The following is a 21,414-nucleotide window of genomic DNA, read 5'->3' as shown; positions in this document are numbered from 1 at the left end:
GGCAAAATTACCATCTACATAGGTCTTTGTGCACTGCAATGAAATAACACATGTTAGTATTGTATGGAGAAGTGGATGACCTCAAATGACAAATCTGGTCTTTTCAGCCTTCAGTTAGTGCTTTTAGGGCCTTAGAGATGAACTTACCGTAAAGGAATCAGGTACCGAGCAACCTGTTGAGGAGGACATGAAAGTTAGTCAGAGACTCAAAAGGTTTGGTCACTGAGGTGGGGGTAGGTTTATTTTGGGGGGAAAAACGTCTCAGCAGAGCTTCTGTGGCACGTACGTGGGAATGTGTCTTGGATCAATTGTATGCTTGCTCTTGCGCCCATCGAAACGTCCAATGGCAGGAATGTCAAACTTTGCTGCAGACCAGTAAGTCTGAAGAGAAAAAGAAAGGGATTTATGATTTTTGCTGGAAACAGTCTTTCAGAAAAGAGCAGGCATTTCTTCTTTCTTTGACAACTGGCTCTTACATAGCTGCATAGGATGCACAGCTGATGTTTATGGGGATCACCAACAAGCTGTCTGGTTGGAAGCTGGCTATAACGGGAGACAAATACTGCTGGAACCACAGCTCAAAGTCTTTAGGCTCAAAGGTCTGGAATTCCGGAGCAAGAGCTGTCAATGTCAGGTTCAAGATTGTGTCTCGCACAGCTGCATTTTTGATGAAGGTCATGTTCGTCTGGGGAAAACAAAGAAAAACAGAAATTTCGTTTTCAAAAAAATCTCGTAAAAGACATGAAAAACAAGTTGAGATAGGGGCGCATGTGTAATAAGCATTGTTTTTAGGGCAGGTAGAAGTGGTTGAAATGCAAGCGTCTAAACAAGAGTCATTTGGAGACTAATCCCTGCCTTCGCAATGGTATTTGAGCTTGGGATGAGGCTGCTCTGTCAATTTTGTTTTTGCAGGTCTATAAAAAGTCTGAGAGAAACATTTACCTGTTTGTTGATCTGTGCAAAAGCCTGGAAAAACTGAGTGAGCTTCCCCACATCACCGGACTGCGTCAAGTTTGTGAGCAGGCCTTTTACGAGGGTCACGTTCTCCAAAGCTCCACTGCTTGGGTCCAGTATGAGTTGTGCTTTCTCTTGAGGTGAGAGGACACTCACAATTGCCTCCTGGGGATGCAAACCAAGCGCCTGAATGAATATCTCATCTTTTAGCTTCTCTACATCTATTGGCTTGAGTAGTTGGCATTTATGAACCAAGTTCAAATTAGATTGGATTTGCAATGACAGACTTACCTGGGAGAGGTTGAAGACTTTCAGATCTTGGTATGATATGAACTGATTAAATGGACCCAAGTTTATTTGAATCCATTCTGCATCAGTCTGAATTCCCTGCCTGCAAGCTGAGGACATGTTCGGAGATGTTAGAATTTGCACACATTTCTAAGCTTTGTTATGCTATTGCTACTGGAAGAACAGGTTGAAGCTTGATGTCAGTCCAATGACTACCTTTTTTTTCTATGTATTTTGAAAGGGATGGCACAGGACCACTCTTGTAGCATGTCAACTTACCTGGTGTGTTGATGTCACTGGCGAAACGTTTTAGGTAGTCCAGAAGAACATTTGCAAGCCCTTGTAGTGTGTCCTCGGGTACAGAAGAGTACACCATGGCCATGCCACTCACACTGTAAAGATCGGAGCGAAACAATCGTATACTATTATTAGCTCACAGATACATGGAATTTGGATCCATTAGGTATCGACTGCAACCAAAGGTTAACTTACACTACATGATAGTTTGTGCAATTGGTTGTTTGGATTGTTAGCTGGAGCATCTCTGGAGTGAAACTTGCCAGGACATATACAAGTCTGATATGGAACCAAATGTAAAAGTCCTCTGTGTTGAAATGTTTCAGTTGGGGGCCGATGATCCCGAAGGTCCTGTTCATGAGGAGGTCTCTGACAACAGGCTGGAATACGGGCACCTGTCAAATTAGGAGACGCAAGGAGTCACACACACACCAAAGTGTCTGTGCTGCAGGTTTGCTATAAAGCATATGTGAGAGCTTCAGATACTGATGACTGAGTTACTGCAAAAGAATTCACAACCATTCATTGAAGCTCTTGGGGTCAATGAGAATCCCTTGAATGTCAGGACTTGTGTCTGATGGTAATTCCTATTTTGTGCATTTGAAAGCCCGGTTTACCTGTCCACTCGCACTCAGCTGTGCAAAGAACTGGTCCACATTTTTCAGAGCATTGCCTTGCTCAAGTTGATTGAAGACTTGATCGATTAGGACTGTGTCATTTGAGGAGCTTGTGCTCACAATTAACTGTGCCATCTGCGAAGGAGCAAGCTGTGACAGAATCTGAACCTGTAAAGACAAAATCAAAAGTATTAGACCAAGCAGCTGTGAAAAAGTAACAAAAAGAAAAAAGAAGCAGATAGGTGCAGAAGGCACTCACGCTGGAGAAGTTTGGATTGAGGGCCAGCAAATCCTTTAGGGTTGCTAAATATGAGAAGTTGCCAAAGTTTGCCACTAGCCAATTTAAGCTTCCATTGACAAAAGAAATGCATCCTGGATCTGCAAAAAACACACAGTTGCCAAGGTGCTGGCTGTAGATCAGAAGCACATGCTACCAAAAAGTGAGAAAAATTAGCCGGATGAAAAGCTTTTACCTGATGAGTCATTTCTTGACAGGAATGGTTGAATGAAGTGAGTGAAGACCGCCTGCTGTGTGTCACTGTCCATGAAGGCCTTTTGCCTACTGAGTGCTTTAATGCTATCATTTAGAAAGAGAGTGTTCAGTGTCTAACCATGCTCATTTTTTTCAGCGATCTTGTCAAAGCTGACCCATTGGTCAGATACAGTTTGCACTTACACAACTTGGTATGTCGGGCAGCTGAAATTGTCGGCACTGAGGCAGGTAAGGAAGTTTGTCGTTGGAGAGGCCAAGAAGAGATGGATCTTTTTCTGGAACCAGTTGTCGATGAACCCTTCATCCTGCAGTTGTGCCTGGCTGAACGTGGCAATTCTCACCTCCCCCAGAGCCTCCAGAGCATTTGACAAGCCGGGGCTGCTGCCGTCGTTCAGATTCTGGAATGTTGCAAGTATTGTGTCATTACCCTCATTTACACATCTTGGAAACCTGGATTGAGTAGTTTGTGGATAGACTTACCATGCCAGCCAGTACATCAAGAGCCTGCTCCAGATTAGGACTATTTTGGAAGAAAAGTTTCCACACCTCTACGGGGTATGTTTGCTGTTTTTCCAGTGAGCATTTCAAGATTGTGGCCAAGTTGCTTGGTGTGACATTCTTAGCCTAAGAGTGAAAAAGAAGACAAAAGAAAAAAAACAGTCTTTTAGGAAGATTAGAGATTTGTTTTACACTGTAATGTACAACAAATGAGCTGTTTGCGATAGGTTTTGTTTTACTGCCATCGCCAGCTCTAGTTTACTGAACTTACAGAAGAACAGGCATATTCAGCGATGGTAAAATTGCACAGGACTGCAGGGGAAGTGTCCGATTCCAGGGTTTTCTGAAGGCGTGACCTATACAAAGGAGCAACAAAAAGCATGGCCATTGTCACCACAATAGAAAATTGTGGGACAATGCAATCTCTATATAGTAGTAAAATAGAATTCCACCCACTGGTTGATTGCAGCACAGATGAGGTTCTCTGTAAAAAGAGCATTTCAATGGATTAGATTTATCTGCTCAACAAGCTACTGAGCTGTAGGTTTAATGTTCTCTTAGTGAAAGATATTTGGCAAACTTACCATCTACATAGGTCTTTGTGCACTGCAATGAAATAACACATGTTAGTATTGTATGGAGAAGTGGATGACCTCAAATGACAAATCTGGTCTTTTCAGCCTTCAGTTAGTGCTTTTAGGGCCTTAGAGATGAACTTACCGTAAAGGAATCAGGTACCGAGCAACCTGTTGAGGAGGACATGAAAGTTAGTCAGAGACTCAAAAGGTTTGGTCACTGAGGTGGGGGTAGGTTTATTTTGGGGGGAAAAACGTCTCAGCAGAGCTTCTGTGGCACGTACGTGGGAATGTGTCTTGGATCAATTGTATGCTTGCTCTTACGCCCATCGAAACGTCCAATGGCAGGAATGTCAAACTTTGCTGCAGACCAGTAAGTCTGAAGAGAAAAAGAAAGGGATTTATGATTTTTGCTGGAAACAGTCTTTCAGAAAAGAGCAGGCATTTCTTCTTTCTTTGACAACTGGCTCTTACATAGCTGCATAGGATGCACAGCTGATGTTTATGGGGATCACCAACAAGCTGTCTGGTTGGAAGCTGGCTATAACGGGAGACAAATACTGCTGGAACCACAGCTCAAAGTCTTTAGGCTCAAAGGTCTGGAATTCCGGAGCAAGAGCTGTCAATGTCAGGTTCAAGATTGTGTCTCGCACAGCTGCATTTTTGATGAAGGTCATGTTCGTCTGGGGAAAACAAAGAAAAACAGAAATTTCGTTTTCAAAAAAATCTCGTAAAAGACATGGAAAACAAGTTGAGATAGGGGCGCATGTGTAATAAGCATTGTTTTTAGGGCAGGTAGAAGTGGTTGAAATCCAAGCGTCTAAACAAGAGTCATTTGGAGACTAATCCCTGCCTTCGCAATGGTATTTGAGCTTGGGATGAGGCTGCTCTGTCAATTTTGTTTTTGCAGGTCTATAAAAAGTCTGAGAGAAACATTTACCTGTTTGTTGATCTGTGCAAAAGCCTGGAAAAACTGAGTGAGCTTCCCCACATCACCGGACTGCGTCAAGTTTGTGAGCAGGCCTTTTACGAGGGTCACGTTCTCCAAAGCTCCACTGCTTGGGTCCAGTATGAGTTGTGCTTTCTCTTGAGGTGAGAGGACACTCACAATTGCCTCCTGGGGATGCAAACCAAGCGCCTGAATGAATATCTCATCTTTTAGCTTCTCTACATCTATTGGCTTGAGTAGTTGGCATTTATGAACCAAGTTCAAATTAGATTGGATTTGCAATGACAGACTTACCTGGGAGAGGTTGAAGACTTTCAGATCTTGGTATGATATGAACTGATTAAATGGACCCAAGTTTATTTGAATCCATTCTGCATCAGTCTGAATTCCCTGCCTGCAAGCTGAGGACATGTTCGGAGATGTTAGAATTTGCACACATTTCTAAGCTTTGTTATGCTATTGCTACTGGAAGAACAGGTTGAAGCTTGATGTCAGTCCAATGACTACCTTTTTTTTCTATGCATTTTGAAAGGGATGGCACAGGACCACTCTTGTAGCATGTCAACTTACCTGGTGTGTTGATGTCACTGGCGAAACGTTTTAGGTAGTCCAGAAGAACATTTGCAAGCCCTTGTAGTGTGTCCTCGGGTACAGAAGAGTACACCATGGCCATGCCACTCACACTGTAAAGATCGGAGCGAAACAATCGTATACTATTATTAGCTCACAGATACATGGAAGTTGGATCCATTAGGTATCGACTGCAACCAAAGGTTAACTTACACTACATGATAGTTTGTGCAATTGGTTGTTTGGATTGTTAGCTGGAGCATCTCTGGAGTGAAACTTGCCAGGACATATACAAGTCTGATATGGAACCAAATGTAAAAGTCCTCTGTGTTGAAATGTTTCAGTTGGGGGCCGATGATCCCGAAGGTCCTGTTCATGAGGAGGTCTCTGACAACAGGCTGGAATACGGGCACCTGTCAAATTAGGAGACGCAAGGAGTCACACACACACCAAAGTGTCTGTGCTGCAGGTTTGCTATAAAGCATATGTGAGAGCTTCAGATAGTGATAACTAAGTTACTGCAAAAGAATTCACAACCATTCATTGAAGCTCTTGGGGTCAATGAGAATCCCTTGAATGTCAGGACTTGTGTCTGATGGTAATTCCTATTTTGTGCATTTGAAAGCCCGGTTTACCTGTCCACTCGCACTCAGCTGTGCAAAGAACTGGTCCACATTCTTCAGAGCATTGCCTTGCTCAAGTTGATTGAAGACTTGATCGATTAGGACTGTGTCATTTGAGGAGCTTGTGCTCACAATTAACTGTGCCATCTGCGAAGGAGCAAGCTGTGACAGAATCTGAACCTGTAAAGACAAAATCAAAAGTATTAGACCAAGCAGCTGTGAAAAAGTAACAAAAAGAAAAAAGAAGCAGATAGGTGCAGAAGGCACTCACGCTGGAGAAGTTTGGATTGAGGGCCAGCAAATCCTTTAGGGTTGCTAAATATGAGAAGTTGCCAAAGTTTGCCACTAGCCAATTTAAGCTTCCATTGACAAAAGAAATGCATCCTGGATCTGCAAAAAACACACAGTTGCCAAGGTGCTGGCTGTAGATCAGAAGCACATGCTACCAAAAAGTGAGAAAAATTAGCCGGATGAAAAGCTTTTACCTGATGAGTCATTTCTTGACAGGAATGGTTGAATGAAGTGAGTGAAGACCGCCTGCTGTGTGTCACTGTCCATGAAGGCCTTTTGCCTACTGAGTGCTTTAATGCTATCATTTAGAAAGAGAGTGTTCAGTGTCTAACCATGCTCATTTTTTTCAGCGATCTTGTCAAAGCTGACCCATTGGTCAGATACAGTTTGCACTTACACAACTTGGTATGTCGGGCAGCTGAAATTGTCGGCACTGAGGCAGGTAAGGAAGTTTGTCGTTGGAGAGGCCAAGAAGAGATGGATCTTTTTCTGGAACCAGTTGTCGATGAACCCTTCATCCTGCAGTTGTGCCTGGCTGAACGTGGCAATTCTCACCTCCCCCAGAGCCTCCAGAGCATTTGACAAGCCGGGGCTGCTGCCGTCGTTCAGATTCTGGAATGTTGCAAGTATTGTGTCATTACCCTCATTTACACATCTTGGAAACCTGGATTGAGTAGTTTGTGGATAGACTTACCATGCCAGCCAGTACATCAAGAGCCTGCTCCAGATTAGGACTATTTTGGAAGAAAAGTTTCCACACCTCTACGGGGTATGTTTGCTGTTTTTCCAGTGAGCATTTCAAGATTGTGGCCAAGTTGCTTGGTGTGACATTCTTAGCCTAAGAGTGAAAAAGAAGACAAAAGAAAAAAAACAGTCTTTTAGGAAGATTAGAGATTTGTTTTACACTGTAATGTACAACAAATGAGCTGTTTGCGATAGGTTTTGTTTTACTGCCATCGCCAGCTCTAGTTTACTGAACTTACAGAAGAACAGGCATATTCAGCGATGGTAAAATTGCACAGGACTGCAGGGGAAGTGTCCGATTCCAGGGTTTTCTGAAGGCGTGACCTATACAAAGGAGCAACAAAAAGCATGGCCATTGTCACCACAATAGAAAATTGTGGGACAATGCAATCTCTATATAGTAGTAAAATAGAATTCCACCCACTGGTTGATTGCAGCACAGATGAGGTTCTCTGTAAAAAGAGCATTTCAATGGATTAGATTTATCTGCTCAACAAGCTACTGAGCTGTAGGTTTAATGTTCTCTTAGTGAAAGATATTTGGCAAACTTACCATCTACATAGGTCTTTGTGCACTGCAATGAAATAACACATGTTAATATTGTATGGAGAAGTGGATGACCTCAAATGACAAATCTGGTCTTTTCAGCCTTCAGTTAGTGCTTTTAGGGCCTTAGAGATGAACTTACCGTAAAGGAATCAGGTACCGAGCAACCTGTTGAGGAGGACATGAAAGTTAGTCAGAGACTCAAAAGGTTTGGTCACTGAGGTGGGGGTAGGTTTATTTTGGGGGGAAAAACGTCTCAGCAGAGCTTCTGTGGCACGTACGTGGGAATGTGTCTTGGATCAATTGTATGCTTGCTCTTGCGCCCATCGAAACGTCCAATGGCAGGAATGTCAAACTTTGCTGCAGACCAGTAAGTCTGAAGAGAAAAAGAAAGGGATTTATGATTTTTGCTGGAAACAGTCTTTCAGAAAAGAGCAGGCATTTCTTCTTTCTTTGACAACTGGCTCTTACATAGCTGCATAGGATGCACAGCTGATGTTTATGGGGATCACCAACAAGCTGTCTGGTTGGAAGCTGGCTATAACGGGAGACAAATACTGCTGGAACCACAGCTCAAAGTCTTTAGGCTCAAAGGTCTGGAATTCCGGAGCAAGAGCTGTCAATGTCAGGTTCAAGATTGTGTCTCGCACAGCTGCATTTTTGATGAAGGTCATGTTCGTCTGGGGAAAACAAAGAAAAACAGAAATTTTGTTTTCAAAAAAATCTCGTAAAAGACATGGAAAACAAGTTGAGATAGGGGCGCATGTGTAATAAGCATTGTTTTTAGGGCAGGTAGAAGTGGTTGAAATGCAAGCGTCTAAACAAGAGTCATTTGGAGACTAATCCCTGCCTTCGCAATGGTATTTGAGCTTGGGATGAGGCTGCTCTGTCAATTTTGTTTTTGCAGGTCTATAAAAAGTCTGAGAGAAACATTTACCTGTTTGTTGATCTGTGCAAAAGCCTGGAAAAACTGAGTGAGCTTCCCCACATCACCGGACTGCGTCAAGTTTGTGAGCAGGCCTTTTACGAGGGTCACGTTCTCCAAAGCTCCACTGCTTGGGTCCAGTATGAGTTGTGCTTTCTCTTGAGGTGAGAGGACACTCACAATTGCCTCCTGGGGATGCAAACCAAGCGCCTGAATGAATATCTCATCTTTTAGCTTCTCTACATCTATTGGCTTGAGTAGTTGGCATTTATGAACCAAGTTCAAATTAGATTGGATTTGCAATGACAGACTTACCTGGGAGAGGTTGAAGACTTTCAGATCTTGGTATGATATGAACTGATTAAATGGACCCAAGTTTATTTGAATCCATTCTGCATCAGTCTGAATTCCCTGCCTGCAAGCTGAGGACATGTTCGGAGATGTTAGAATTTGCACACATTTCTAAGCTTTGTTATGCTATTGCTACTGGAAGAACAGGTTGAAGCTTGATGTCAGTCCAATGACTACCTTTTTTTTCTATGCATTTTGAAAGGGATGGCACAGGACCACTCTTGTAGCATGTCAACTTACCTGGTGTGTTGATGTCACTGGCGAAACGTTTTAGGTAGTCCAGAAGAACATTTGCAAGCCCTTGTAGTGTGTCCTCGGGTACAGAAGAGTACACCATGGCCATGCCACTCACACTGTAAAGATCGTAGCGAAACAATCGTATACTATTATTAGCTCACAGATACATGGAATTTGGATCCATTAGGTATCGACTGCAACCAAAGGTTAACTTACACTACATGATAGTTTGTGCAATTGGTTGTTTGGATTGTTAGCTGGAGCATCTCTGGAGTGAAACTTGCCAGGACATATACAAGTCTGATATGGAACCAAATGTAAAAGTCCTCTGTGTTGAAATGTTTCAGTTGGGGGCCGATGATCCCGAAGGTCCTGTTCATGAGGAGGTCTCTGACAACAGGCTGGAATACGGGCACCTGTCAAATTAGGAGACGCAAGGAGTCACACACACACCAAAGTGTCTGTGCTGCAGGTTTGCTATAAAGCATATGTGAGAGCTTCAGATAGTGATGACTGAGTTACTGCAAAAGAATTCACAACCATTCATTGAAGCTCTTGGGGTCAATGAGAATCCCTTGAATGTCAGGACTTGTGTCTGATGGTAATTCCTATTTTGTGCATTTGAAAGCCCGGTTTACCTGTCCACTCGCACTCAGCTGTGCAAAGAACTGGTCCACATTTTTCAGAGCATTGCCTTGCTCAAGTTGATTGAAGACTTGATCGATTAGGACTGTGTCATTTGAGGAGCTTGTGCTCACAATTAACTGTGCCATCTGCGAAGGAGCAAGCTGTGACAGAATCTGAACCTGTAAAGACAAAATCAAAAGTATTAGACCAAGCAGCTGTGAAAAAGTAACAAAAAGAAAAAAGAAGCAGATAGGTGCAGAAGGCACTCACGCTGGAGAAGTTTGGATTGAGGGCCAGCAAATCCTTTAGGGTTGCTAAATATGAGAAGTTGCCAAAGTTTGCCACTAGCCAATTTAAGCTTCCATTGACAAAAGAAATGCATCCTGGATCTGCAAAAAACACACAGTTGCCAAGGTGCTGGCTGTAGATCAGAAGCACATGCTACCAAAAAGTGAGAAAAATTAGCCGGATGAAAAGCTTTTACCTGATGAGTCATTTCTTGACAGGAATGGTTGAATGAAGTGAGTGAAGACCGCCTGCTGTGTGTCACTGTCCATGAAGGCCTTTTGCCTACTGAGTGCTTTAATGCTATCATTTAGAAAGAGAGTGTTCAGTGTCTAACCATGCTCATTTTTTTCAGCGATCTTGTCAAAGCTGACCCATTGGTCAGATACAGTTTGCACTTACACAACTTGGTATGTCGGGCAGCTGAAATTGTCGGCACTGAGGCAGGTAAGGAAGTTTGTCGTTGGAGAGGCCAAGAAGAGATGGATCTTTTTCTGGAACCAGTTGTCGATGAACCCTTCATCCTGCAGTTGTGCCTGGCTGAACGTGGCAATTCTCACCTCCCCCAGAGCCTCCAGAGCATTTGACAAGCCGGGGCTGCTGCCGTCGTTCAGATTCTGGAATGTTGCAAGTATTGTGTCATTACCCTCATTTACACATCTTGGAAACCTGGATTGAGTAGTTTGTGGATAGACTTACCATGCCAGCCAGTACATCAAGAGCCTGCTCCAGATTAGGACTATTTTGGAAGAAAAGTTTCCACACCTCTACGGGGTATGTTTGCTGTTTTTCCAGTGAGCATTTCAAGATTGTGGCCAAGTTGCTTGGTGTGACATTCTTAGCCTAAGAGTGAAAAAGAAGACAAAAGAAAAAAAACAGTCTTTTAGGAAGATTAGAGATTTGTTTTACACTGTAATGTACAACAAATGAGCTGTTTGCGATAGGTTTTGTTTTACTGCCATCGCCAGCTCTAGTTTACTGAACTTACAGAAGAACAGGCATATTCAGCGATGGTAAAATTGCACAGGACTGCAGGGGAAGTGTCCGATTCCAGGGTTTTCTGAAGGCGTGACCTATACAAAGGAGCAACAAAAAGCATGGCCATTGTCACCACAATAGAAAATTGTGGGACAATGCAATCTCTATATAGTAGTAAAATAGAATTCCACCCACTGGTTGATTGCAGCACAGATGAGGTTCTCTGTAAAAAGAGCATTTCAATGGATTAGATTTATCTGCTCAACAAGCTACTGAGCTGTAGGTTTAATGTTCTCTTAGTGAAAGATATTTGGCAAACTTACCATCTACATAGGTCTTTGTGCACTGCAATGAAATAACACATGTTAGTATTGTATGGAGAAGTGGATGACCTCAAATGACAAATCTGGTCTTTTCAGCCTTCAGTTAGTGCTTTTAGGGCCTTAGAGATGAACTTACCGTAAAGGAATCAGGTACCGAGCAACCTGTTGAGGAGGACATGAAAGTTAGTCAGAGACTCAAAAGGTTTGGTCACTGAGGTGGGGGTAGGTTTATTTTGGGGGGAAAAACGTCTCAGCAGAGCTTCTGTGGCACGTACGTGGGAATGTGTCTTGGATCAATTGTATGCTTGCTCTTACGCCCATCGAAACGTCCAATGGCAGGAATGTCAAACTTTGCTGCAGACCAGTAAGTCTGAAGAGAAAAAGAAAGGGATTTATGATTTTTGCTGGAAACAGTCTTTCAGAAAAGAGCAGGCATTTCTTCTTTCTTTGACAACTGGCTCTTACATAGCTGCATAGGATGCACAGCTGATGTTTATGGGGATCACCAACAAGCTGTCTGGTTGGAAGCTGGCTATAACGGGAGACAAATACTGCTGGAACCACAGCTCAAAGTCTTTAGGCTCAAAGGTCTGGAATTCCGGAGCAAGAGCTGTCAATGTCAGGTTCAAGATTGTGTCTCGCACAGCTGCATTTTTGATGAAGGTCATGTTCGTCTGGGGAAAACAAAGAAAAACAGAAATTTCGTTTTCAAAAAAATCTCGTAAAAGACATGGAAAACAAGTTGAGATAGGGGCGCATGTGTAATAAGCATTGTTTTTAGGGCAGGTAGAAGTGGTTGAAATCCAAGCGTCTAAACAAGAGTCATTTGGAGACTAATCCCTGCCTTCGCAATGGTATTTGAGCTTGGGATGAGGCTGCTCTGTCAATTTTGTTTTTGCAGGTCTATAAAAAGTCTGAGAGAAACATTTACCTGTTTGTTGATCTGTGCAAAAGCCTGGAAAAACTGAGTGAGCTTCCCCACATCACCGGACTGCGTCAAGTTTGTGAGCAGGCCTTTTACGAGGGTCACGTTCTCCAAAGCTCCACTGCTTGGGTCCAGTATGAGTTGTGCTTTCTCTTGAGGTGAGAGGACACTCACAATTGCCTCCTGGGGATGCAAACCAAGCGCCTGAATGAATATCTCATCTTTTAGCTTCTCTACATCTATTGGCTTGAGTAGTTGGCATTTATGAACCAAGTTCAAATTAGATTGGATTTGCAATGACAGACTTACCTGGGAGAGGTTGAAGACTTTCAGATCTTGGTATGATATGAACTGATTAAATGGACCCAAGTTTATTTGAATCCATTCTGCATCAGTCTGAATTCCCTGCCTGCAAGCTGAGGACATGTTCGGAGATGTTAGAATTTGCACACATTTCTAAGCTTTGTTATGCTATTGCTACTGGAAGAACAGGTTGAAGCTTGATGTCAGTCCAATGACTACCTTTTTTTTCTATGCATTTTGAAAGGGATGGCACAGGACCACTCTTGTAGCATGTCAACTTACCTGGTGTGTTGATGTCACTGGCGAAACGTTTTAGGTAGTCCAGAAGAACATTTGCAAGCCCTTGTAGTGTGTCCTCGGGTACAGAAGAGTACACCATGGCCATGCCACTCACACTGTAAAGATCGGAGCGAAACAATCGTATACTATTATTAGCTCACAGATACATGGAAGTTGGATCCATTAGGTATCGACTGCAACCAAAGGTTAACTTACACTACATGATAGTTTGTGCAATTGGTTGTTTGGATTGTTAGCTGGAGCATCTCTGGAGTGAAACTTGCCAGGACATATACAAGTCTGATATGGAACCAAATGTAAAAGTCCTCTGTGTTGAAATGTTTCAGTTGGGGGCCGATGATCCCGAAGGTCCTGTTCATGAGGAGGTCTCTGACAACAGGCTGGAATACGGGCACCTGTCAAATTAGGAGACGCAAGGAGTCACACACACACCAAAGTGTCTGTGCTGCAGGTTTGCTATAAAGCATATGTGAGAGCTTCAGATAGTGATAACTAAGTTACTGCAAAAGAATTCACAACCATTCATTGAAGCTCTTGGGGTCAATGAGAATCCCTTGAATGTCAGGACTTGTGTCTGATGGTAATTCCTATTTTGTGCATTTGAAAGCCCGGTTTACCTGTCCACTCGCACTCAGCTGTGCAAAGAACTGGTCCACATTTTTCAGAGCATTGCCTTGCTCAAGTTGATTGAAGACTTGATCGATTAGGACTGTGTCATTTGAGGAGCTTGTGCTCACAATTAACTGTGCCATCTGCGAAGGAGCAAGCTGTGACAGAATCTGAACCTGTAAAGACAAAATCAAAAGTATTAGACCAAGCAGCTGTGAAAAAGTAACAAAAAGAAAAAAGAAGCAGATAGGTGCAGAAGGCACTCACGCTGGAGAAGTTTGGATTGAGGGCCAGCAAATCCTTTAGGGTTGCTAAATATGAGAAGTTGCCAAAGTTTGCCACTAGCCAATTTAAGCTTCCATTGACAAAAGAAATGCATCCTGGATCTGCAAAAAACACACAGTTGCCAAGGTGCTGGCTGTAGATCAGAAGCACATGCTACCAAAAAGTGAGAAAAATTAGCCGGATGAAAAGCTTTTACCTGATGAGTCATTTCTTGACAGGAATGGTTGAATGAAGTGAGTGAAGACCGCCTGCTGTGTGTCACTGTCCATGAAGGCCTTTTGCCTACTGAGTGCTTTAATGCTATCATTTAGAAAGAGAGTGTTCAGTGTCTAACCATGCTCATTTTTTTCAGCGATCTTGTCAAAGCTGACCCATTGGTCAGATACAGTTTGCACTTACACAACTTGGTATGTCGGGCAGCTGAAATTGTCGGCACTGAGGCAGGTAAGGAAGTTTGTCGTTGGAGAGGCCAAGAAGAGATGGATCTTTTTCTGGAACCAGTTGTCGATGAACCCTTCATCCTGCAGTTGTGCCTGGCTGAACGTGGCAATTCTCACCTCCCCCAGAGCCTCCAGAGCATTTGACAAGCCGGGGCTGCTGCCGTCGTTCAGATTCTGGAATGTTGCAAGTATTGTGTCATTACCCTCATTTACACATCTTGGAAACCTGGATTGAGTAGTTTGTGGATAGACTTACCATGCCAGCCAGTACATCAAGAGCCTGCTCCAGATTAGGACTATTTTGGAAGAAAAGTTTCCACACCTCTACGGGGTATGTTTGCTGTTTTTCCAGTGAGCATTTCAAGATTGTGGCCAAGTTGCTTGGTGTGACATTCTTAGCCTAAGAGTGAAAAAGAAGACAAAAGAAAAAAAACAGTCTTTTAGGAAGATTAGAGATTTGTTTTACACTGTAATGTACAACAAATGAGCTGTTTGCGATAGGTTTTGTTTTACTGCCATCGCCAGCTCTAGTTTACTGAACTTACAGAAGAACAGGCATATTCAGCGATGGTAAAATTGCACAGGACTGCAGGGGAAGTGTCCGATTCCAGTGTTTTTTGAAGGCGTGACCTATACAAAGGAGCAACAAAAAGCATGGCCATTGTCACCACAATAGAAAATTGTGGGACAATGCAATCTCTATATAGTAGTAAAATAGAATTCCACCCACTGGTTGATTGCAGCACAGATGAGGTTCTCTGTAAAAAGAGCATTTCAATGGATTAGATTTATCTGCTCAACAAGCTACTGAGCTGTAGGTTTAATGTTCTCTTAGTGAAAGATATTTGGCAAACTTACCATCTACATAGGTCTTTGTGCACTGCAATGAAATAACACATGTTAGTATTGTATGGAGAAGTGGATGACCTCAAATGACAAATCTGGTCTTTTCAGCCTTTAGTTAGTGCTTTTAGGGCCTTAGAGATGAACTTACCGTAAAGGAATCAGGTACCGAGCAACCTGTTGAGGAGGACATGAAAGTTAGTCAGAGACTCAAAAGGTTTGGTCACTGAGGTGGGGGTAGGTTTATTTTGGGGGGAAAAACGTCTCAGCAGAGCTTCTGTGGCACGTACGTGGGAATATGTCTTGGATCAATTGTATGCTTGCTCTTACGCCCATCGAAACGTCCAATGGCAGGAATGTCAAACTTTGCTGCAGACCAGTAAGTCTGAAGAGAAAAAGAAAGGGATTTATGATTTTTGCTGGAAACAGTCTTTCAGAAAAAAGCAGACATTTCTTCTTTCTTTGACAACTGGCTCTTACATAGCTGCATAGGATGCACAGCTGATGTTTATGGGGATCACCAACAAGCTGTCTGGTTGGAAGCTGGCTATAACGGGAGACAAATACTGCTGGAACCACAGCTCAAAGTCTTTAGGCTCAAAGGTCTGGAATTCCGGAGCAAGAGCTGTCAATGTCAGGTTCAAGATTGTGTCTCGCACAGCTGCATTTTTGATGAAGGTCATGTTCGTCTGGGGAAAACAAAGAAAAACAGAAATTTCTTTTTCAAAAAAATCTCGTAAAAGACATGGAAAACAAGTTGAGATAGGGGCGCATGTGTAATAAGCATTGTTTGTAGGGCAGGTAGAAGTGGTTGAAATGCAAGCGTCTAAACAAGAGTCATTTGGAGACTAATCCCTGCCTTCGCAATGGTATTTGAGCTTGGGATGAGGCTGCTCTGTCAATTTTGTTTTTGCAGGTCTATAAAAAGTCTGAGAGAAACATTTACCTGTTTGTTGATCTGTGCAAAAGCCTGGAAAAACTGAGTGAGCTTCCCCACATCACCGGACTGCGTCAAGTTTGTGAGCAGGCCTTTTACGAGGGTCACGTTCTCCAAAGCTCCACTGCTTGGGTCCAGTATGAGTTGTGCTTTCTCTTGAGGTGAGAGGACACTCACAATTGCCTCCTGGGGATGCAAACCAAGCGCCTGAATGAATATCTCATCTTTTAGCTTCTCTACATCTATTGGCTTGAGTAGTTGGCATTTATGAACCAAGTTCAAATTAGATTGGATTTGCAATGACAGACTTACCTGGGAGAGGTTGAAGACTTTCAGATCTTGGTATGATATGAACTGATTAAATGGACCCAAGTTTATTTGAATCCATTCTGCATCAGTCTGAATTCCCTGCCTGCAAGCTGAGGACATGTTCGGAGATGTTAGAATTTGCACACATTTCTAAGCTTTGTTATGCTATTGCTACTGGAAGAACAGGTTGAAGCTTGATGTCAGTCCAATGACTACCTTTTTTTTCTATGCATTTTGAAAGGGATGGCACAGGACCACTCTTGTAGCATGTCAACTTACCTGGTGTGTTGATGTCACTGGCGAAACGTTTTAGGTAGTCCAGAAGAACATTTGCAAGCCCTTGTAGTGTGTCCTCGGGTACAGAAGAGTACACCATGGCCATGCCACTCACACTGTAAAGATCGGAGCGAAACAATCGTATACTATTATTAGCTCACAGATACATGGAAGTTGGATCCATTAGGTATCGACTGCAACCAAAGGTTAACTTACACTACATGATAGTTTGTGCAATTGGTTGTTTGGATTGTTAGCTGGAGCATCTCTGGAGTGAAACTTGCCAGGACATATACAAGTCTGATATGGAACCAAATGTAAAAGTCCTCTGTGTTGAAATGTTTCAGTTGGGGGCCGATGATCCCGAAGGTCCTGTTCATGAGGAGGTCTCTGACAACAGGCTGGAATACGGGCACCTGTCAAATTAGGAGACGCAAGGAGTCACACACACACCAAAGTGTCTGTGCTGCAGGTTTGCTATAAAGCATATGTGAGAGCTTCAGATAGTGATGACTGAGTTACTGCAAAAGAATTCACAACCATTCATTGAAGCTCTTGGGGTCAATGAGAATCCCTTGAATGTCAGGACTTGTGTCTGATGGTAATTCCTATTTTGTGCATTTGAAAGCCCGGTTTACCTGTCCACTCGCACTCAGCTGTGCAAAGAACTGGTCCACATTTTTCAGAGCATTGCCTTGCTCAAGTTGATTGAAGACTTGATCGATTAGGACTGTGTCATTTGAGGAGCTTGTGCTCACAATTAACTGTGCCATCTGCGAAGGAGCAAGCTGTGACAGAATCTGAACCTGTAAAGACAAAATCAAAAGTATTAGACCAAGCAGCTGTGAAAAAGTAACAAAAAGAAAAAAGAAGCAGATAGGTGCAGAAGGCACTCACGCTGGAGAAGTTTGGATTGAGGGCCAGCAAATCCTTTAGGGTTGCTAAATATGAGAAGTTGCCAAAGTTTGCCACTAGCCAATTTAAGCTTCCATTGACAAAAGAAATGCATCCTGGATCTGCAAAAAACACACAGTTGCCAAGGTGCTGGCTGTAGATCAGAAGCACATGCTACCAAAAAGTGAGAAAAATTAGCCGGATGAAAAGCTTTTACCTGATGAGTCATTTCTTGACAGGAATGGTTGAATGAAGTGAGTGAAGACCGCCTGCTGTGTGTCACTGTCCATGAAGGCCTTTTGCCTACTGAGTGCTTTAATGCTATCATTTAGAAAGAGAGTGTTCAGTGTCTAACCATGCTCATTTTTTTCAGCGATCTTGTCAAAGCTGACCCATTGGTCAGATACAGTTTGCACTTACACAACTTGGTATGTCGGGCAGCTGAAATTGTCGGCACTGAGGCAGGTAAGGAAGTTTGTCGTTGGAGAGGCCAAGAAGAGATGGATCTTTTTCTGGAACCAGTTGTCGATGAACCCTTCATCCTGCAGTTGTGCCTGGCTGAACGTGGCAATTCTCACCTCCCCCAGAGCCTCCAGAGCATTTGACAAGCCGGGGCTGCTGCCGTCGTTCAGATTCTGGAATGTTGCAAGTATTGTGTCATTACCCTCATTTACACATCTTGGAAACCTGGATTGAGTAGTTTGTGGATAGACTTACCATGCCAGCCAGTACATCAAGAGCCTGCTCCAGATTAGGACTATTTTGGAAGAAAAGTTTCCACACCTCTACGGGGTATGTTTGCTGTTTTTCCAGTGAGCATTTCAAGATTGTGGCCAAGTTGCTTGGTGTGACATTCTTAGCCTAAGAGTGAAAAAGAAGACAAAAGAAAAAAAACAGTCTTTTAGGAAGATTAGAGATTTGTTTTACACTGTAATGTACAACAAATGAGCTGTTTGCGATAGGTTTTGTTTTACTGCCATCGCCAGCTCTAGTTTACTGAACTTACAGAAGAACAGGCATATTCAGCGATGGTAAAATTGCACAGGACTGCAGGGGAAGTGTCCGATTCCAGTGTTTTTTGAAGGCGTGACCTATACAAAGGAGCAACAAAAAGCATGGCCATTGTCACCACAATAGAAAATTGTGGGACAATGCAATCTCTATATAGTAGTAAAATAGAATTCCACCCACTGGTTGATTGCAGCACAGATGAGGTTCTCTGTAAAAAGAGCATTTCAATGGATTAGATTTATCTGCTCAACAAGCTACTGAGCTGTAGGTTTAATGTTCTCTTAGTGAAAGATATTTGGCAAACTTACCATCTACATAGGTCTTTGTGCACTGCAATGAAATAACACATGTTAGTATTGTATGGAGAAGTGGATGACCTCAAATGACAAATCTGGTCTTTTCAGCCTTTAGTTAGTGCTTTTAGGGCCTTAGAGATGAACTTACCGTAAAGGAATCAGGTACCGAGCAACCTGTTGAGGAGGACATGAAAGTTAGTCAGAGACTCAAAAGGTTTGGTCACTGAGGTGGGGGTAGGTTTATTTTGGGGGGAAAAACGTCTCAGCAGAGCTTCTGTGGCACGTACGTGGGAATGTGTCTTGGATCAATTGTATGCTTGCTCTTACGCCCATCGAAACGTCCAATGGCAGGAATGTCAAACTTTGCTGCAGACCAGTAAGTCTGAAGAGAAAAAGAAAGGGATTTATGATTTTTGCTGGAAACAGTCTTTCAGAAAAGAGCAGACATTTCTTCTTTCTTTGACAACTGGCTCTTACATAGCTGCATAGGATGCACAGCTGATGTTTATGGGGATCACCAACAAGCTGTCTGGTTGGAAGCTGGCTATAACGGGAGACAAATACTGCTGGAACCACAGCTCAAAGTCTTTAGGCTCAAAGGTCTGGAATTCCGGAGCAAGAGCTGTCAATGTCAGGTTCAAGATTGTGTCTCGCACAGCTGCATTTTTGATGAAGGTCATGTTCGTCTGGGGAAAACAAAGAAAAACAGAAATTTCGTTTTCAAAAAAATCTCGTAAAAGACATGGAAAACAAGTTGAGATAGGGGCGCATGTGTAATAAGCATTGTTTTTAGGGCAGGTAGAAGTGGTTGAAATGCAAGCGTCTAAACAAGAGTCATTTGGAGACTAATCCCTGCCTTCGCAATGGTATTTGAGCTTGGGATGAGGCTGCTCTGTCAATTTTGTTTTTGCAGGTCTATAAAAAGTCTGAGAGAAACATTTACCTGTTTGTTGATCTGTGCAAAAGCCTGGAAAAACTGAGTGAGCTTCCCCACATCACCGGACTGCGTCAAGTTTGTGAGCAGGCCTTTTACGAGGGTCACGTTCTCCAAAGCTCCACTGCTTGGGTCCAGTATGAGTTGTGCTTTCTCTTGAGGTGAGAGGACACTCACAATTGCCTCCTGGGAATGCAAACCAAGCGCCTGAATGAATATCTCATCTTTTAGCTTCTCTACATCTATTGGCTTGAGTAGTTGGCATTTATGAACCAAGTTCAAATTAGATTGGATTTGCAATGACAGACTTACCTGGGAGAGGTTGAAGACTTTCAGATCTTGGTATGATATGAACTGATTAAATGGACCCAAGTTTATTTGAATCCATTCTGCATCAGTCTGAATTCCCTGCCTGCAAGCTGAGGACATGTTCGGAGATGTTAGAATTTGCACACATTTCTAAGCTTTGTTATGCTATTGCTACTGGAAGAACAGGTTGAAGCTTGATGTCAGTCCAATGACTACCTTTTTTTTCTATGCATTTTGAAAGGGATGGCACAGGACCACTCTTGTAGCATGTCAACTTACCTGGTGTGTTGATGTCACTGGCGAAACGTTTTAGGTAGTCCAGAAGAACATTTGCAAGCCCTTGTAGTGTGTCCTCGGGTACAGAAGAGTACACCATGGCCATGCCACTCACACTGTAAAGATCGTAGCGAAACAATCGTATACTATTATTAGCTCACAGATACATGGAATTTGGATCCATTAGGTATCGACTGCAACCAAAGGTTAACTTACACTACATGATAGTTTGTGCAATTGGTTGTTTGGATTGTTAGCTGGAGCATCTCTGGAGTGAAACTTGCCAGGACATATACAAGTCTGATATGGAACCAAATGTAAAAGTCCTCTGTGTTGAAATGTTTCAGTTGGGGGCCGATGATCCCGAAGGTCCTGTTCATGAGGAGGTCTCTGACAACAGGCTGGAATACGGGCACCTGTCAAATTAGGAGACGCAAGGAGTCACACACACACCAAAGTGTCTGTGCTGCAGGTTTGCTATAAAGCATATGTGAGAGCTTCAGATAGTGATGACTGAGTTACTGCAAAAGAATTCACAACCATTCATTGAAGCTCTTGGGGTCAATGAGAATCCCTTGAATGTCAGGACTTGTGTCTGATGGTAATTCCTATTTTGTGCATTTGAAAGCCCGGTTTACCTGTCCACTCGCACTCAGCTGTGCAAAGAACTGGTCCACATTTTTCAGAGCATTGCCTTGCTCAAGTTGATTGAAGACTTGATCGATTAGGACTGTGTCATTTGAGGAGCTTGTGCTCACAATTAACTGTGCCATCTGCGAAGGAGCAAGCTGTGACAGAATCTGAACCTGTAAAGACAAAATCAAAAGTATTAGACCAAGCACCTGTGAAAAAGTAACAAAAAGAAAAAAGAAGCAGATAGGTGCAGAAGGCACTCACGCTGGAGAAGTTTGGATTGAGGGCCAGCAAATCCTTTAGGGTTGCTAAATATGAGAAGTTGCCAAAGTTTGCCACTAGCCAATTTAAGCTTCCATTGACAAAAGAAATGCATCCTGGATCTGCAAAAAACACACAGTTGCCAAGGTGCTGGCTGTAGATCAGAAGCACATGCTACCAAAAAGTGAGAAAAATTAGCCGGATGAAAAGCTTTTACCTGATGAGTCATTTCTTGACAGGAATGGTTGAATGAAGTGAGTGAAGACCGCCTGCTGTGTGTCACTGTCCATGAAGGCCTTTTGCCTACTGAGTGCTTTAATGCTATCATTTAGAAAGAGAGTGTTCAGTGTCTAACCATGCTCATTTTTTTCAGCGATCTTGTCAAAGCTGACCCATTGGTCA

At 42.9% G+C, this 21,414-nt stretch overlaps 5 protein-coding genes across 5 annotated transcripts; all 5 read right to left on the bottom strand.

Annotated features, from left to right (window-relative positions):
- Positions 1–108: 108 nt before the first annotated feature.
- Positions 109–3,535, bottom strand: LOC144989189 (uncharacterized). Its single transcript, XM_078941366.1, has 13 exons — positions 3,419–3,535; positions 3,130–3,273; positions 2,833–3,047; positions 2,630–2,733; positions 2,416–2,534; positions 2,157–2,324; positions 1,735–1,934; positions 1,522–1,634; positions 1,246–1,352; positions 943–1,119; positions 477–685; positions 287–381; positions 109–173 (listed from the first exon to the last, which is right to left on the bottom strand). The coding sequence occupies exons 1-13, from the start codon at positions 3,533–3,535 to the stop codon at positions 124–126; spliced, it is 1,818 nt and encodes a 605-aa protein (XP_078797492.1). The 3' UTR covers positions 109–123.
- Positions 3,536–3,704: 169 nt separating this feature from the next.
- On the bottom strand, positions 3,705–10,975 carry LOC144989188 (uncharacterized). Its single transcript, XM_078941365.1, has 28 exons — positions 10,859–10,975; positions 10,570–10,713; positions 10,273–10,487; positions 10,070–10,173; positions 9,856–9,974; positions 9,597–9,764; positions 9,175–9,374; positions 8,962–9,074; positions 8,686–8,792; positions 8,383–8,559; positions 7,917–8,125; positions 7,727–7,821; positions 7,588–7,613; positions 7,452–7,473; positions 7,324–7,351; positions 7,139–7,223; positions 6,850–6,993; positions 6,553–6,767; positions 6,350–6,453; positions 6,136–6,254; positions 5,877–6,044; positions 5,455–5,654; positions 5,242–5,354; positions 4,966–5,072; positions 4,663–4,839; positions 4,197–4,405; positions 4,007–4,101; positions 3,705–3,893 (listed from the first exon to the last, which is right to left on the bottom strand). Exons 1-28 carry the CDS (start codon positions 10,973–10,975, stop codon positions 3,844–3,846), a joined length of 3,630 nt encoding a protein of 1,209 aa, XP_078797491.1. The 3' UTR covers positions 3,705–3,843.
- A 172-nt stretch (positions 10,976–11,147) lies between these two features.
- On the bottom strand, positions 11,148–14,922 carry LOC144989169 (uncharacterized). Its single transcript, XM_078941318.1, has 13 exons — positions 14,579–14,922; positions 14,290–14,433; positions 13,993–14,207; positions 13,790–13,893; positions 13,576–13,694; positions 13,317–13,484; positions 12,895–13,094; positions 12,682–12,794; positions 12,406–12,512; positions 12,103–12,279; positions 11,637–11,845; positions 11,447–11,541; positions 11,148–11,333 (listed from the first exon to the last, which is right to left on the bottom strand). Exons 1-13 carry the CDS (start codon positions 14,804–14,806, stop codon positions 11,284–11,286), a joined length of 1,929 nt encoding a protein of 642 aa, XP_078797444.1. The 5' UTR covers positions 14,807–14,922; the 3' UTR covers positions 11,148–11,283.
- On the bottom strand, positions 14,854–18,640 carry LOC144989187 (uncharacterized). The gene is made up of 14 exons (XM_078941364.1): positions 18,299–18,640; positions 18,010–18,153; positions 17,713–17,927; positions 17,510–17,613; positions 17,296–17,414; positions 17,037–17,204; positions 16,615–16,814; positions 16,402–16,514; positions 16,126–16,232; positions 15,823–15,999; positions 15,357–15,565; positions 15,167–15,261; positions 15,028–15,053; positions 14,854–14,913 (listed from the first exon to the last, which is right to left on the bottom strand). Exons 1-14 carry the CDS (start codon positions 18,524–18,526, stop codon positions 14,854–14,856), a joined length of 1,965 nt encoding a protein of 654 aa, XP_078797490.1. The 5' UTR covers positions 18,527–18,640.
- Positions 18,574–21,359, bottom strand: LOC144989185 (uncharacterized). The gene is made up of 11 exons (XM_078941363.1): positions 21,230–21,359; positions 21,016–21,134; positions 20,757–20,924; positions 20,335–20,534; positions 20,122–20,234; positions 19,846–19,952; positions 19,543–19,719; positions 19,077–19,285; positions 18,887–18,981; positions 18,748–18,773; positions 18,574–18,633 (listed from the first exon to the last, which is right to left on the bottom strand). The coding sequence occupies exons 1-11, from the start codon at positions 21,300–21,302 to the stop codon at positions 18,574–18,576; spliced, it is 1,347 nt and encodes a 448-aa protein (XP_078797489.1). The 5' UTR covers positions 21,303–21,359.
- Between the last annotated feature and the right edge of the window lie 55 nt (positions 21,360–21,414).

Source organism: Oryzias latipes, chromosome 22 (genome assembly GCF_053564925.1).
Source record: "Oryzias latipes strain Hd-rR chromosome 22, Olatipes_Hd-rR_3.1".
NCBI lineage: Eukaryota > Metazoa > Chordata > Actinopteri > Beloniformes > Adrianichthyidae > Oryzias > Oryzias latipes.
Note: the sequence above shows the minus strand (reverse complement) of the source record. Positions and strands in the feature narration are given on the sequence as shown.

What these genes read in the sequence shown, in the direction of transcription:
- LOC144989189 (XM_078941366.1), bottom strand. Translation starts at nt 3,535, where the DNA reads ATGGCCATGCTTTTTGTTGCTCCTTTGTATAGGTCACGCCTTCAGAAA. An exon ending in TGCCCGACATACCAAGTTGT is followed by an intron (nt 2,734 to 2,832) that starts GTAAGTGCAAAC and finishes TCTAAATGATAG; the next exon opens with CATTAAAGCACTCAGTAGGC. An exon ending in GTCAAGAAATGACTCATCAG is followed by an intron (nt 2,535 to 2,629) that starts GTAAAAGCTTTT and finishes TGTTTTTTGCAG; the next exon opens with ATCCAGGATGCATTTCTTTT.
- LOC144989169 (XM_078941318.1), bottom strand. Translation starts at nt 14,806, where the DNA reads ATGCTCTTTTTACAGAGAACCTCATCTGTGCTGCAATCAACCAGTGGG. An exon ending in TGCCCGACATACCAAGTTGT is followed by an intron (nt 13,894 to 13,992) that starts GTAAGTGCAAAC and finishes TCTAAATGATAG; the next exon opens with CATTAAAGCACTCAGTAGGC. An exon ending in TGCACAAACTATCATGTAGT is followed by an intron (nt 12,795 to 12,894) that starts GTAAGTTAACCT and finishes CGATCTTTACAG; the next exon opens with TGTGAGTGGCATGGCCATGG.
- LOC144989187 (XM_078941364.1), bottom strand. Translation starts at nt 18,526, where the DNA reads ATGCTCTTTTTACAGAGAACCTCATCTGTGCTGCAATCAACCAGTGGG. An exon ending in AGCTGAGTGCGAGTGGACAG is followed by an intron (nt 16,815 to 17,036) that starts GTAAACCGGGCT and finishes CTAATTTGACAG; the next exon opens with GTGCCCGTATTCCAGCCTGT. An exon ending in TGTGCATCCTATGCAGCTAT is followed by an intron (nt 15,262 to 15,356) that starts GTAAGAGCCAGT and finishes TTTTCTCTTCAG; the next exon opens with ACTTACTGGTCTGCAGCAAA.
- LOC144989188 (XM_078941365.1), bottom strand. Translation starts at nt 10,975, where the DNA reads ATGGCCATGCTTTTTGTTGCTCCTTTGTATAGGTCACGCCTTCAGAAA. An exon ending in AGCTGAGTGCGAGTGGACAG is followed by an intron (nt 9,375 to 9,596) that starts GTAAACCGGGCT and finishes CTAATTTGACAG; the next exon opens with GTGCCCGTATTCCAGCCTGT. An exon ending in TTGCACAGATCAACAAACAG is followed by an intron (nt 4,406 to 4,662) that starts GTAAATGTTTCT and finishes TGTTTTCCCCAG; the next exon opens with ACGAACATGACCTTCATCAA.
- LOC144989185 (XM_078941363.1), bottom strand. Translation starts at nt 21,302, where the DNA reads ATGGACAGTGACACACAGCAGGCGGTCTTCACTCACTTCATTCAACCA. An exon ending in CAGTGACATCAACACACCAG is followed by an intron (nt 19,953 to 20,121) that starts GTAAGTTGACAT and finishes ACATGTCCTCAG; the next exon opens with CTTGCAGGCAGGGAATTCAG. An exon ending in GATCCAAGACACATTCCCAC is followed by an intron (nt 18,774 to 18,886) that starts GTACGTGCCACA and finishes CCTCCTCAACAG; the next exon opens with GTTGCTCGGTACCTGATTCC.